Source organism: Tenrec ecaudatus, chromosome 13 (assembly GCF_050624435.1).
Source record: "Tenrec ecaudatus isolate mTenEca1 chromosome 13, mTenEca1.hap1, whole genome shotgun sequence".
Taxonomy (NCBI): Eukaryota; Metazoa; Chordata; class Mammalia; order Afrosoricida; family Tenrecidae; genus Tenrec; species Tenrec ecaudatus.
In genome coordinates, this window is record NC_134542.1 from 38,562,363 (window position 1) to 38,574,561 (window position 12,199).

The 12,199-nt window shown below is 43.1% G+C and overlaps 1 protein-coding gene across 2 annotated transcripts in view; it reads right to left on the bottom strand.

Annotated features, from left to right (window-relative positions):
* SGO2 (shugoshin 2) overlaps positions 1 to 11,629 on the bottom strand; it is a 28,642-nt gene extending 17,013 nt beyond the window's left edge. Inside the window, exons 1-4 of one of the 2 annotated variants that reach the window (XM_075529436.1) lie at positions 11,495 to 11,629; positions 5,026 to 5,163; positions 4,052 to 4,227; positions 1,994 to 2,071 (exon numbers count right to left, since the gene is read on the bottom strand). In XM_075529436.1, coding sequence (XP_075385551.1) covers positions 1,994 to 2,071; positions 4,052 to 4,227; positions 5,026 to 5,161 — 390 coding nt within the window. In that variant the 5' untranslated portion in view covers positions 5,162 to 5,163; positions 11,495 to 11,629. Of the gene's footprint in view, positions 1 to 1,993; positions 2,072 to 4,051; positions 4,228 to 5,025; positions 5,164 to 10,534; positions 10,627 to 11,494 lie in introns of those variants that run through there. The other variant, XM_075529435.1, reaches the window with a different exon arrangement.
* Positions 11,630 to 12,199: the final 570 nt, after the last annotated feature.

Sequence of the window (12,199 nt, forward strand, 5' to 3'; positions counted from 1 at the left end):
ACTGCCGTCCTGGAAGAACACCAGCCCACTGTTTGATGGCTCATTGCTCCCAGGAGCAAGAGGAGAAAAGAATGGGGTGGTACGCAAGAGAGCAGACTCATACGGCAACAACACCCCTCCCAGCTTGAAGCAGCCAGACCGAGCTTCATCCATTTCCCCAAAACAATTCGGGGTGCGGCTGTCTTCAGGGGGGAATAACAGGGACAGAACAGGGGCTTCTGTCCTGCTAGCTAAGAGAATGAACAAAGAGCCCTGTGAAACACGTCACGAACAAACAGACTATGTGAGAATCGGGCCTATGTAAAACGAGCACACTGAAGAGTTAGACATTTCTCAAACACACACAGGCTGAAGCTCCTGTCCTCAAACTCAACAAGCAACAGGGGTCACCGGGGAAACTGAAAAACTGGGCCAACCAGGAACACAAGCTTGAAGACAAACCTGGACGTGTGATTGGGAATATCAACATGCTTGTGTTAATGCTTTGCCTTATAAAGCAACTTTACACTCGAAAAATCTAAAAAAATTTTTTTCTACGTTCAGCTCCCAAATTAATCACTTGGAGGCCGCCCTCAGAAAACAACTTATGAATCAGCAAGAACTCTACTTTCTACCCTTTAAACTTTGCAAGATAGTTTTCAATGGTAAATCTTAACACTTAGTTTCATGGGCTTCATCTACGAATGTGGGGGAATTGTATATTTTTGTTTCTTCTTGTAGTCTTAATCCTGAAATGTTTAATAAGCCGTACAGTCCAGCTCTCTGTGGCACAAAAGATAATTGACATGTATGTCGCCCCAGAGATAATACTACCACCTGCTTTCAATAATAAAGAAGGGGGAGATGTAAGGAAACACTGTCCTGTTCCCCTTGGAACAGGGAAGATTGTTTGGGTGCAAAGACTATGAATAAATCTTCAGCGTGTAACTACATGTTCCAGGAACTTGGCACGAACGCTGAGTGATAAGGAGGTTCCTTGCTGGAGGTCAGACAGAAGGTCCTCATATGAGAATATCTGTTAGTTATATGAGAATGTTTGCTAATTATGAATCAGGAAACATCTTCTATCTGAAGTCACTGTGTCCTAGCATGGCCCCTGCGCTTGACTTTTGTAAACTTTCTCCTTTGGCGTGCAAGTGAAAACCGGCAAGCGGAGCACCTCAGGAGGGTCTTCCCTCTTGAGTCCTTCTCCTTTCCCTCATGACTCAATCTGGAGACTTGAGTAGTTCTTCCGTGAGTCCCAGCTGGCTGGACTGCTACCATCCTTAATTTCTTTTATGTAACTTTAGTCTGTTCAAGACCATTGTTTCACGATAAGAGCCCCGGCAGCACGGTTAAAGCAGCTGGCTGCCTACAGAAAGGCTTACAATGTGAACCCACTAACTGCTTTGGAGAAGGTAAGGCAGTCTGCTTCCATGAAGGTTCAAACACCAAACCAAACCCAACCCACTGCCATTGAGTCGCATCTTACTCATTGTGTCCCTAGAGGGCAGAGTAGAACTGCCCTTTGGGGTTTCTAAGACTTTAAATTTTTTAGGAGTAGATAGCCTTATTTTTCTCCTGACGAGCCACTGGTGGTTTTGAACCACTGACCTTGTGGTTAGTGGCCCAATACATAGCACAGTAGGCCATCAGGGATCCCTTACAATGATGGAAGCCCCAACTCTGTCCTTTAAGGTCAAGAAGAATCAGAATCAACTTAATGGCAATGTGTTTATGCTCCACTAAGCTGCCCAATCTAATTATTGAATATATATACATTAGGTTGGGATTAAAGGTAATATTTATTACTTTTATTCAAAACCTACTATTTATATAATTTTCAATTACCGATTATACTAAATGACAATGTGCTGTCAGTTAAAATTGTTATTATCTTCATTCTTTTCTAAAAGCTTAAACTATGAATCTCTAACTTTGATGCAATTTAGCCAATTCAATTATCTTCAGTAAGGCTTACAAATTACACTACTTACATATAAATTCTACTTACCTCAGAAAGACTACTCATTTCAATTGCAGTTATCAAGTTATTATTCATGAGTGCTTCTATTTCTATAAGCTTCTTATTCTGTATACGTAAAATAAAGAAGACTCCTATTAGTCAATTAAGATTTGGAGTTTATTATCATGTCACACATTTATGAATACCCTCAGTATAAGAAGACTTAGGTAACACTTGGAATTAGTGTACATTAAGCTAAAAAGGTTCTACGTTGTAATAGTCAAAATAGCTATCTTATCTGCACACTATGAATGCTTTCGATGTATCAACCATAAGTTTTCCTGCGAACATTTTCTCCATCTTTGCACAATAACACACAATAATATATTGCATGGCAAGTAAATAGTTTGTCAGTCACAGGGAGGATCTCAAACCTCAAGAATGATGGTCATTTTCTCATTCTAAGTTCATTTCAACTTGTGTTCGATCCCAAAGCCCAGCTCACCCCTGGCTCTTCCTGTCCTGTCTGTGGGCGGGATTGGGAGTTGGCAGGGAAGGCCGCCATAGCCTTTATTCTGGTCTGCTTGCAGCCAAGGCAATGCTGGGATGAAGGGACAATCGAAACACTCAGGGAACTTTTGCTAAAGTTTTGTGGTAGTTACATAATCTCCTGTCAACTTGCGAAGGGGTAGGATCTAGCCTGTCAATCAGGTCACAGCTTGAAGACCTCATTTGGAGGCTTGGCAGAGATAAATAGCCCACTGGAGGCCAGATACACTCTCTCCCTACAAGACACTCCTGATAACAAGACACATGGAGCAAAGCTAGAGCCCTGAAGTTGGAGAAGCCACGTGGAGACCCCTGCCGGCGCTGAGATGCTTCCACTGCCACTGGATCCACAAGACTTCCCACTCACTGGCCTGAGATCTCCCTGCATTTGGCATCACTGCATGTGTTTCGTGAGTCTGAAAGGAATTTGTGGATTGGTATTGGGCAAATGGGCTAATATCGGACTTAGGGACTTGATCTGGGCTGGGTTGGGATGTTTTCTCAATATTCAATTGCTCTTGTATATAAGCCTCTTTCTCGACACATATAAGTCTCCCTAGATTTGGTTCTCTAGTCAACCTGGACTAACACAGTTTTCACGAAGAACCACTAATGCCCAGGTCCATTCACCTGGAGAAAGGGCTATGCATTTATGTTTTTACAGAATAAAGCTGATGGACTCCCCTTAGAAGGAAGCAACCACGTTTGGAGAAAGATGGACAAGGAAGAGATGGAGATGCCACCCTAATATTAATCATAAATCCTTTTTCAGGTTAATGACACCCAGAAGAGAGGGGCTATTTGTTTATATTTTCACAGGCAAAGGAGATAGGTGGATTTCTCTTCAGCCAGCAAGGCCCAGAAGAAAGCAGGGAAGCTGATGTGTGTGACCTGACCCCGCTGTCCTGTTACTGAAGTTATCCAAAACGTCACGAAGACCTCACAGATTCCTGAGAATGGCAATTGCTGACTGCTGAGATATTTCTTCCATTGCTGGCACTGTCTAAGAGAAATTCTGGGACTCTATCATAACTGAACATTTTATACAATAGTGACTGAACTATTACTGCAGACTGTTGTGCTGAAAGATCAAGATTTTGGATTTGTTAATTAATGCTATAATGTGATTAGAATGTAACTGATTTCTGTGTAACTCCTTACCTATATAATGTAACATTGCATGGTTGGGATATGATTAAGAAACATTTGCAAGGGTTTAGGGAATTTTCATTAGATGTTGATCAGAAGTTAAAAAGGATATTTTCTATAAATTAAAAAAAAAAGAACCACTAATGCACCTAGCTTTGCTCATATGCCATTAAATGATGACCAAGGTAACACATTGGTTTACAGAGCCCACGTCGGGAATGCAAATTTGACCCCTACTTTATTATTCTAGCAGCAGTTTGCCTTGTAATAAGGTTGACATGGCACATAGACTGTCAAGGTTTCTTACAATAATTGTAGCTTTGCAAAGCATTTGCACAGCTTTTATAATAATGTAGTTAAGAGATTTTAGTTATGCTTTAAAATGTTAGCACAGTATAGCTTTCATACCAAATTATTTAGCTTTAAGCGAAGAAATGTGTTCTCAAAATTCAGTTTCTCCACTTCTTTTTGCAACAGCATCTTTTCGGTGGTAAGACTTCGAGAATTCTCTTTCTCTCTACTAAGAGCTTGAGCTAATGCCCTGTTGTTGTGCTTTAAGGAGATCTTTAAAATAGAAGAATTGTCTGTAAAAAGATTTTTAAAAGAGTTAATATTAAATTTTTATCTTAATAAAATGTCTTATTCTTTATTACTAAAACTATTGTAAACAAAATATATTTCTCTCTCTTGGTGTTTCAGCTGAAGGTTGAAAAAGAAAAGTGGGGACATGCTGAGTTTTTTAAACCTCCAGCGCCTGGAGCTACATTAAAATAAGCGTGAGGAAAGACGAAGAATAGGCCTGAGGAGTGCAGAAGGACCATGAACCGAGGGAGAACTCGGGCCAGCCAACATTCATTGCTGACAACTCAGCTTCCACCACGCGGATAAATCATGTCAACGCCCCACCTAATAGGAGGTGGCGACCACAGAAAAGATCACGTAAACGAGATATCTTTGACTACAATAAACCTGGGTCGTCCTCAAATACGATGGGCTCCCTCCCAACAACTACACAGTGACTACGTTCTGATACAACCCTAGGACTTCGTGTTCTTGCCCACTTCTCATTCTTGCCTTCCATTATCTGTACCTTCATACATCCGATCCTTATCTTTGGTGGTTGACACGAGAGTGATAACATCCCCAAGTTATATACTGCAACAATGTGTGTAACATGTTACTAATGATAAGATGTACTTGAAAAACTAGAAAACAAACTGTTTTCAGCATGGTTCCCCATGACTGGACAAGATCTTAAGTCGGGGACAACCTGCAATCATTTTGTCTATTTCTATACTTGATAAAATCAGGAGCCCAGTGCTCTCTATGCGCTGCAAGAAAAACTAAAGAAGTGAGTTTACACCTAAGCTAATAGCACTTACTTATTATTTTTGTTTTGATTTTTGAAGCCAGAGAAACATTCAACTTGGCAGTTTTTGAAATTTTTCGGTCTTTCACATATCTCTTAATTCCTGAAGTAAAGAGTGGGCCAGTTTCTAAAACTGAGGACGACTCCATCACTGAAATAAAACAAAGCAAAAAGAAATCATAGTATTGATTAATAATACCGATAAAGAGAAAACGATAAGTGTAACCTAAAGAGTAACAATCGTGGCTTAAATAATGTACTTACCATATATACTCATGTACAAGCCGAGTTTTTCAGCACATTTTAATGCAGTTTTTGTGGTAAAATTAGGTGCCTCGGCTGATATTCAGGTCAGCTTATACTTATATCAAGTATATACAGCATATATAAGCATTTTCAAAACCCTTTATATGAAATCTGAAAGTATAAAGGTAATCAAAGTGTTTTAGAGTCAAGTAGGAAAACAGAATGACTACGCTGGCAGGAGACTAGGCCCTGGCCCAGGGATGGGCACTGGTCCTTGCTCTTATGGAGAAGTCTGATGTGAGAAGACACACTGTTATGATAATGACTACGAAGTGTAACCGTGGAGATAAGCACCCCTTTAATGAAGGCAGAGTAAAGATATGCCCACCCCTATGGAAAGGTCTTTGGGGAGTCCTGGTGGTGTAGAGGTTATGCACTGGGCTGTGATCCATAGGGTTATCAGTTCAAAACCACCAGCTACTCTGTGGGAGAAAGACAAGCTTTCTACTCACATGAAGAGTTAGTCTCAGAAACACAGCAGGTCAGTTCTACACTGTCCTATAAGGTCCCTCTGAGTTGGCACTTACTTGAAGGCTGCGAGTTAGGAGGGGAGCTTTGGTGGTACTGTGGGTTAAGTGTTGGACTACTAACTGCAAGGTCAGCAGTTCAATTCCCCCAGTCTCTCTGAGGAAGAAAGGCAAGGCACTCTGCTTTCATAAAGGTTAATAGCCTCAGAAAGCCCTGGGAGTTGGACTCTGTCCTACAGTGTCCTATGAGTCAGAATCGATACTGTGGCAGTGACTAAACCCTGTGGGGTGAAGGAAGCAGGCAGAAATCTTAGGCTTTAACTGTTTTGTAGACTTATGGTCTATTAGACCCTTACAATTTAATAGGGAAAACAGGAAGAACTCATTAAATTACTGTATGACAAGAACAGTGGATATAATGCACGGAACAAAGGAGAGTGCCACCTCCTGCTGGAATGAGATGATCTGTACCTTTGCTGGTCCACGACCCATTGTGGGAACAGACAACTTGTTCTCTAGTTTCCCAGACACAGAGACAGAGAAGTTTGCCCCAAGATAAATCATACTCGGTTCTCATACATAACTAGCACACATGATGAGATCTAGGATTATGGAGCTGATGATATTAAAATGATACTTTGCACTTGTGGCGTGGTGGGTTTTGGGTTGGACTGTTAACCAAAAGAACAGCAGTTCAAAACTACCCGCTGCTCCATGGCAGAAAAATGAGACTTTCTCATTGTTGAGATGTTTTTGCGATGTTGAGATGCAGGGAATTTCCACTGCATGTAGGGCACATGTTAATCTTGGAGGCAGAGGATAGGCTGTGCTACCTGGACAAGTACCCCACCCCCACCCCCATCACACTCCGTGGAGGCCCTCCCACCCAAGACACCAGGTCCTAATCTCTGGAATCTATTTAAAAAGGGGCTTTGCAGTTGTGATTATGTTACGAATCTTTTAATGAGGAGATTGTCCTCGTCACTGAGCCCTCTGCCATCAAGTCTAACCTGAGGCACAGCAGCACGCTGGGGGAGAGTAGTGCTATCTTCAGGGCAGTGGTTCTCAGCCTTCCTCAAGCCACAACCCTTTCAGACAGTTCCTCATGTGGTGGTGACCTCCCCCCACCATGAAATTATTTTCATTGCTATTTCTTCACTGTCATTTTGCTACTGTTATGAATTAAGCAACCCCTGTGAAAGGGTCGTTCAACCCCACCGGAGGAATTGGGACCCACAGGTTGAGAACCGCTGCCTTAGGGTTTTGGAGGCTGTAAATCTGTAAGGGAGCAGAGAGCTACTCTTTCTCCCATAGAGCCCTATATGTAAACAACTAGTCCACCCTAAAAACCATCAGAAGCATTCGTTCTTTTAGGAGGTATCTACCCCCTAAACAACAAACAGGAAAACCCGAACAGATATATGCACTATCCACAACAGCAAAAAGATGGAAACCACTCACCCAAGGGGAGGCTATTGTTGATATCTCCACAGGAGAGGCAAAGAAATACCAGGCCTCAGCCCAATGAGCCACGATGTGAATACAACATACCGGAATGTAGCAGGGAGCCAATAGAGAGGTCTGCAGGGGCAGTCCCAATCTCAACTAGCTGGACCCCACCTCAGCACCCCCAGAAGAATTCGCTTCAGAGGACAGCTCAGTGTGGGAGAGGGGCCTGTCTGATTAGAGCACACAGGAGAAACGATAAGGGATGGACAGGAGGAGAGAACATCCTGGCCCATCAAGCCCCGAGGACAATATTCCTGCTCAGAGCAGACAATGCAGAGAGGACCATAGGGCCAGCCCCACCACCAGACATGACATCCCTCACTGAACCATAGCACTACGGGGGACAACACTAGAGACACGGTGCGGGAATAGTGTTCGATCTGACCCTATCACACTGGGGCAAAACACTAAGGACATGCAACCGAGCAGCAAGGGGAGCAAAGCGATGCAGTCCCCAGGGAATAGCAAAAATAGACTTTGGAGACAGAGTGTGGCACCCCATCAGACTCGACTGGAAAACACTCCTAAAGGTAAAAACAAAAACAGACCTAGAACTGTTTAAAAGCCTTTTCCTTTTTTGTCGTTGGCTTTCTTTTTGTTGTTATTATTTTGTTTGGGTTTTTTGTTGTTGCTGTTCTTGTTTTGCTGGCTTTGCTTGGTTTTTACGCTTATTAATGTCACTGCATGTCTATCTAGATAATATAGGTGGGATAAACAATTCAGGGAAGAAAGCAACAGGACTGATGGTTCCAGGGGGACACAGTAAAAGGGACGGTGGGAGAAAGGAAGGGGGAGGGTCAACCAGCCCAGGGACAAGGTAACAACAACTGAACTCATAAAGGCAAATACTGTATGAAACCACTATTATACAAGAAATAAACATCAAGAAAAAATTAATTTCACACCAAAAGAAACAAACTTTGAAGTTTATGGGGAGGTCAAAGAGAGTGGGTAAAAAAAGTGAAGTAGGGTTTGAAAACAAGCAAATAAATACATATTTGAGAGAGACACAGATACACACAGATAAACACATATACACATACATGCACTAAAAGGTAATTTCATTTTAAAAAGTACTGCCATTACAACAAGCTCACTACCATGGTGTTAATTCTGAATCATTGGGGTCCTAATAAGGACAGACAGAGAATCCTAATAAGACAGAAAACTGTCCTTGTGGGTTTCTGTGACTATAAATCTGTGTGGGAGTAAAGAGCCTCATCTTTCTCCCGTGGAGCAATTGCTAGGCTCAAAGTGCTGACCTTGCAAGACAAAGATGAGGCTTTCTATTCCCATAAAGTTACTGGCTTAGAACTTAGTGGCCCCTTACCTATAGGGCAGCAGTTCTCAACCTGTGGGTTATGACCCTTTTGGGGGTCAAACAAACCTTTCACAGGGGGTCACCTGATTCATAACAGCAGCAAAAGTATAGTTATGAAGTAGCAACAAAAGTAATTTTATGGTTTAGCGGTCACCACAACATGAGAAACTGCATGAAAGGATCACAGCATTAGGAATGTTGAGAAACCACTGCTATAGGGTATCTATGAGTTGAAAGTGATGAAGTAAAAGGGCTAAACAGAACATTTCAAAGTGTGAAACAAAAAGACAAAGTATTATAATAAAATGTGTAAAGACCGTAAGTTAGAAAACCAAAGGGAAGTACACTTGAATTTCTCTACCTGAAAGAAGTAAAGAAAAAAAATTAAGCTTCGAATTACAATGAGGGATTCTATGGTCAAAATATTGAAAAAAAATCAAAAGAAAATGGAAGGAGTTCAGCCACTGTACCACAAAGAGTGGGTCAAAAGTGAACCATTTCAGAAGACAGTGTATGATCAAGAATTGATGGTATTAAAGAGGAAGGCTAAGCTGTACTAACCTTGCTTACTGAAAGTGAGAACTTGAGCCCTTGCTGGTGAAGATCAAGGACTATGCCTTCAGTATGGATTAGCACTCCATGTAGAGAAGACCAGCATTCCCACAACCTGACCAATAGGTAACACCATGATAAACGGAGAAAAGGTTGAAGTTCTGAAGGCTTTTTTTGTCTTGCTTGGATCTATAATCAGTGCTCATGGAAGCAGCAGTCAAAAGATCAAAAGACAAGTTGCATTAGGTAAATCTGCTGCATAAGACCTCTTTAGAATGTTGGAAAGCAAGGCTGTTACTTTGAGGGCTAAGGTGTGCCTGACCCAGCCACAGTATTTTCCACTGCCTCATAGGTGTGTGAAAGTGAGACATTGAATAAGGGTGACCAAATAAGAATCGATCCACTTGTACTGGGTTGCTGGAGTAGCATATTCAAAGTGCCATGGACGGCTAAAAGGACAAACAAGTATATCTTAGAAGAAGCATGGCAAGGCTTCATCTTACATAATTTGGACAGGTTGTCAGGAGGGTCTCGGGCCTGTTAATGTGGATGGGGCAGTGAAAAGAAGGCTCTCAATGAGATGGACTGGTACAATGGCTATAGCCGTGGGTTCAGGCACAGGGACAATTGTGCGAGCGGGGCATGACAAGGCTGGGTTTTGTTGGGTTGTGCTTAAGGGCTCTATAATTCAGACCTACTAGATGGCTCCTAACAACAACAACAGCAGCAGCAAGCTGTACTACACATGCAGCTTCAGGAAATGATGGGGTGCCAATAGAGGTACTTCAATCAACAGAAGCAAGACTGGAAGCACCAAGAAATTTGGAAGATAGCTAACCGACCAGCGGACTGAAAATCCATTCCAAAGAAAAATGAAAGGAAATAATTCAGAAATTATCAAATGATATTAGTAATATCACCCATAAGTAAATTTTGCTAAAGATAATTTCTGAATGGCTCCAACAGTACATCCACAGGAACTACTACAAATGCAAGTGGCACTGAGAAGAGGACGTGGAACGAGAGATATGATTAAGATCAGATGAAAGCAGAAAACATCAGAAAGACGTTTCCTGTGTTTCATTGACTATGCAAAGGTTTTATGGATCATAACAATCTATGGATAATACTATGAAGAATGGAAATCCCAGAATACTTCATTGTGCTCATGCAGAACCTGTACATAGAGCAAGAGGCAGTGGTTCAAACAGAAGGGATATTGTGTGGTGTATAACCAAGAAGGAGTGTGTCAGCAAATAATCTGAGGAATTGGATTATATGAATAAAGAAAACCATTAATAATCTGTGACATGCAGATTACACAACCCAATTTGTTTAATAAAGCTGCGAGGATTTGAAGCACTTACTGCGGAAGATCCAAGACTTCACAGGCTTCAGTATGGATTACACCTCTTCCTGAGGATAAAAACACATCCTCACAACTGGGCCGATGGCAAACTGATAGATGGGAGAGAAGATTGAAGTAGGCTGGTTTGCATTTAACTTGGATCCCAAAAACAATATTCACGGAAGCAGGGATGACTAAATCAAAGGATGCCTTATTCCATTGTGCAAAGCTCCTCCAAAATCCCTCTTTTAAAGTATTAGAAAGCAAAGCCACCACTTGCCACCTGCCGCCTAGGGTATTTTCATTCACCTCATGCACGGGCCACAGCTGGGCAATGCAAGAAGGAGGAAGAACTGATGCCTTCGCATAACAGTGTTGGCCAAGAATGTTAAATGTTCTATGAGCCCTCAGAAGAACAGAAAAATCTGTCTTGGAAGGTCTGCACGGATGGCGAGTGCCTGTCCCGCAAACTTTGGACATGTTATCAGCAAGGACCAGTCCCTAGAGAAGGACACTGTGATGGGCACAATAGGTCAGCGAGAAAGAAGATGCTCAATGTGACAGATTGATACAGTGGCTTCAGACCACCATGAGGCGGTGTTTGCTTCTCGTGTACACACAACCAGGTCGCTAGGAGTCGGAGAAGGGCTGCGAATTTGAGTAAATTGTCCTGAACATTTATTAGCAGATACCTAAGGGGCGCTCACAAGAAACCGTTCTAGAAGTAGGACAGTCACAAAGACACACACACACACAATAATCCCTTCCCTCTAAAAGCTGGCATTCTGTGAGGCGGCCAGGTGCCCGTCAATCGGGTGCTCGAAGGCCAGGGCCAGAGGCACGGACGCAGACGCAATCCCGCACTTCCCCAAGCAGGCCGGCCCGGGATCCGACAGTGGGAAGTTTGACTCGGGGAGAAAACGACTCCCAGTTTTTAGAAAGGGAGGGAAAATGTCCAAACCACAGGTCACTGACTTACCGCTCTTCCCGCGTAGGGGTACCACCACCTGGGGCCCGGAGTTCGACCCCGGGTCGCGGCTCGGGCTCCGGTTTAAACTGGGCAACGGTTGGCGGTTGTCAGATTAGCCAATCAGAGCCCGAGGCGCCGGCGGCCCATTGCGCAGAGCCGGAAGGGGCGGGGCCGGCCGCGGAGGGGGCGGAGCAGTAGGGGCGGGGCCGGCCGCGGAGGGGGCGGGGAAGTCGGGGCGGGGCCGGCCGCGGAGTAGTCGGGGCGGGGCCGGCCGCAGAGGGGCGGAGCAGTCGAGCGGGCTGGGGCTGCTTTGTCTGAAATGTTCCTTGGCGAGAGTAAACGCTTCTGTGAGAAAAATACTTTTTCAGCCAAATGTCAGAAAGGCTTAACGGCCACTTAAAGCCAGTAGAAAGGTTTTTGCGGTTTGTGGCGCGGTTTATGTCTGCCCACGTCTATTTCTCTTTCATCCTTGCATTCCAAATGGATCCAGCACCTTTCTCTAGTTAAAATCCTTCATCCTTTTAGTTTTCTGGAGAAAAAAGCAACGGCAAATGAATTTGAAAAGCCAAGATCACATGAGTATTTAGGTTTTGTTAACAATGGTTTAGCCGAATGCACAGAAAATGACATTTTTCTATTTCCAATTAGAAAAAAAGTCACTGTGTTGAGTCTTTAGCTTAACGTCCTTCGACAAATAATGTTCATAATTTATAC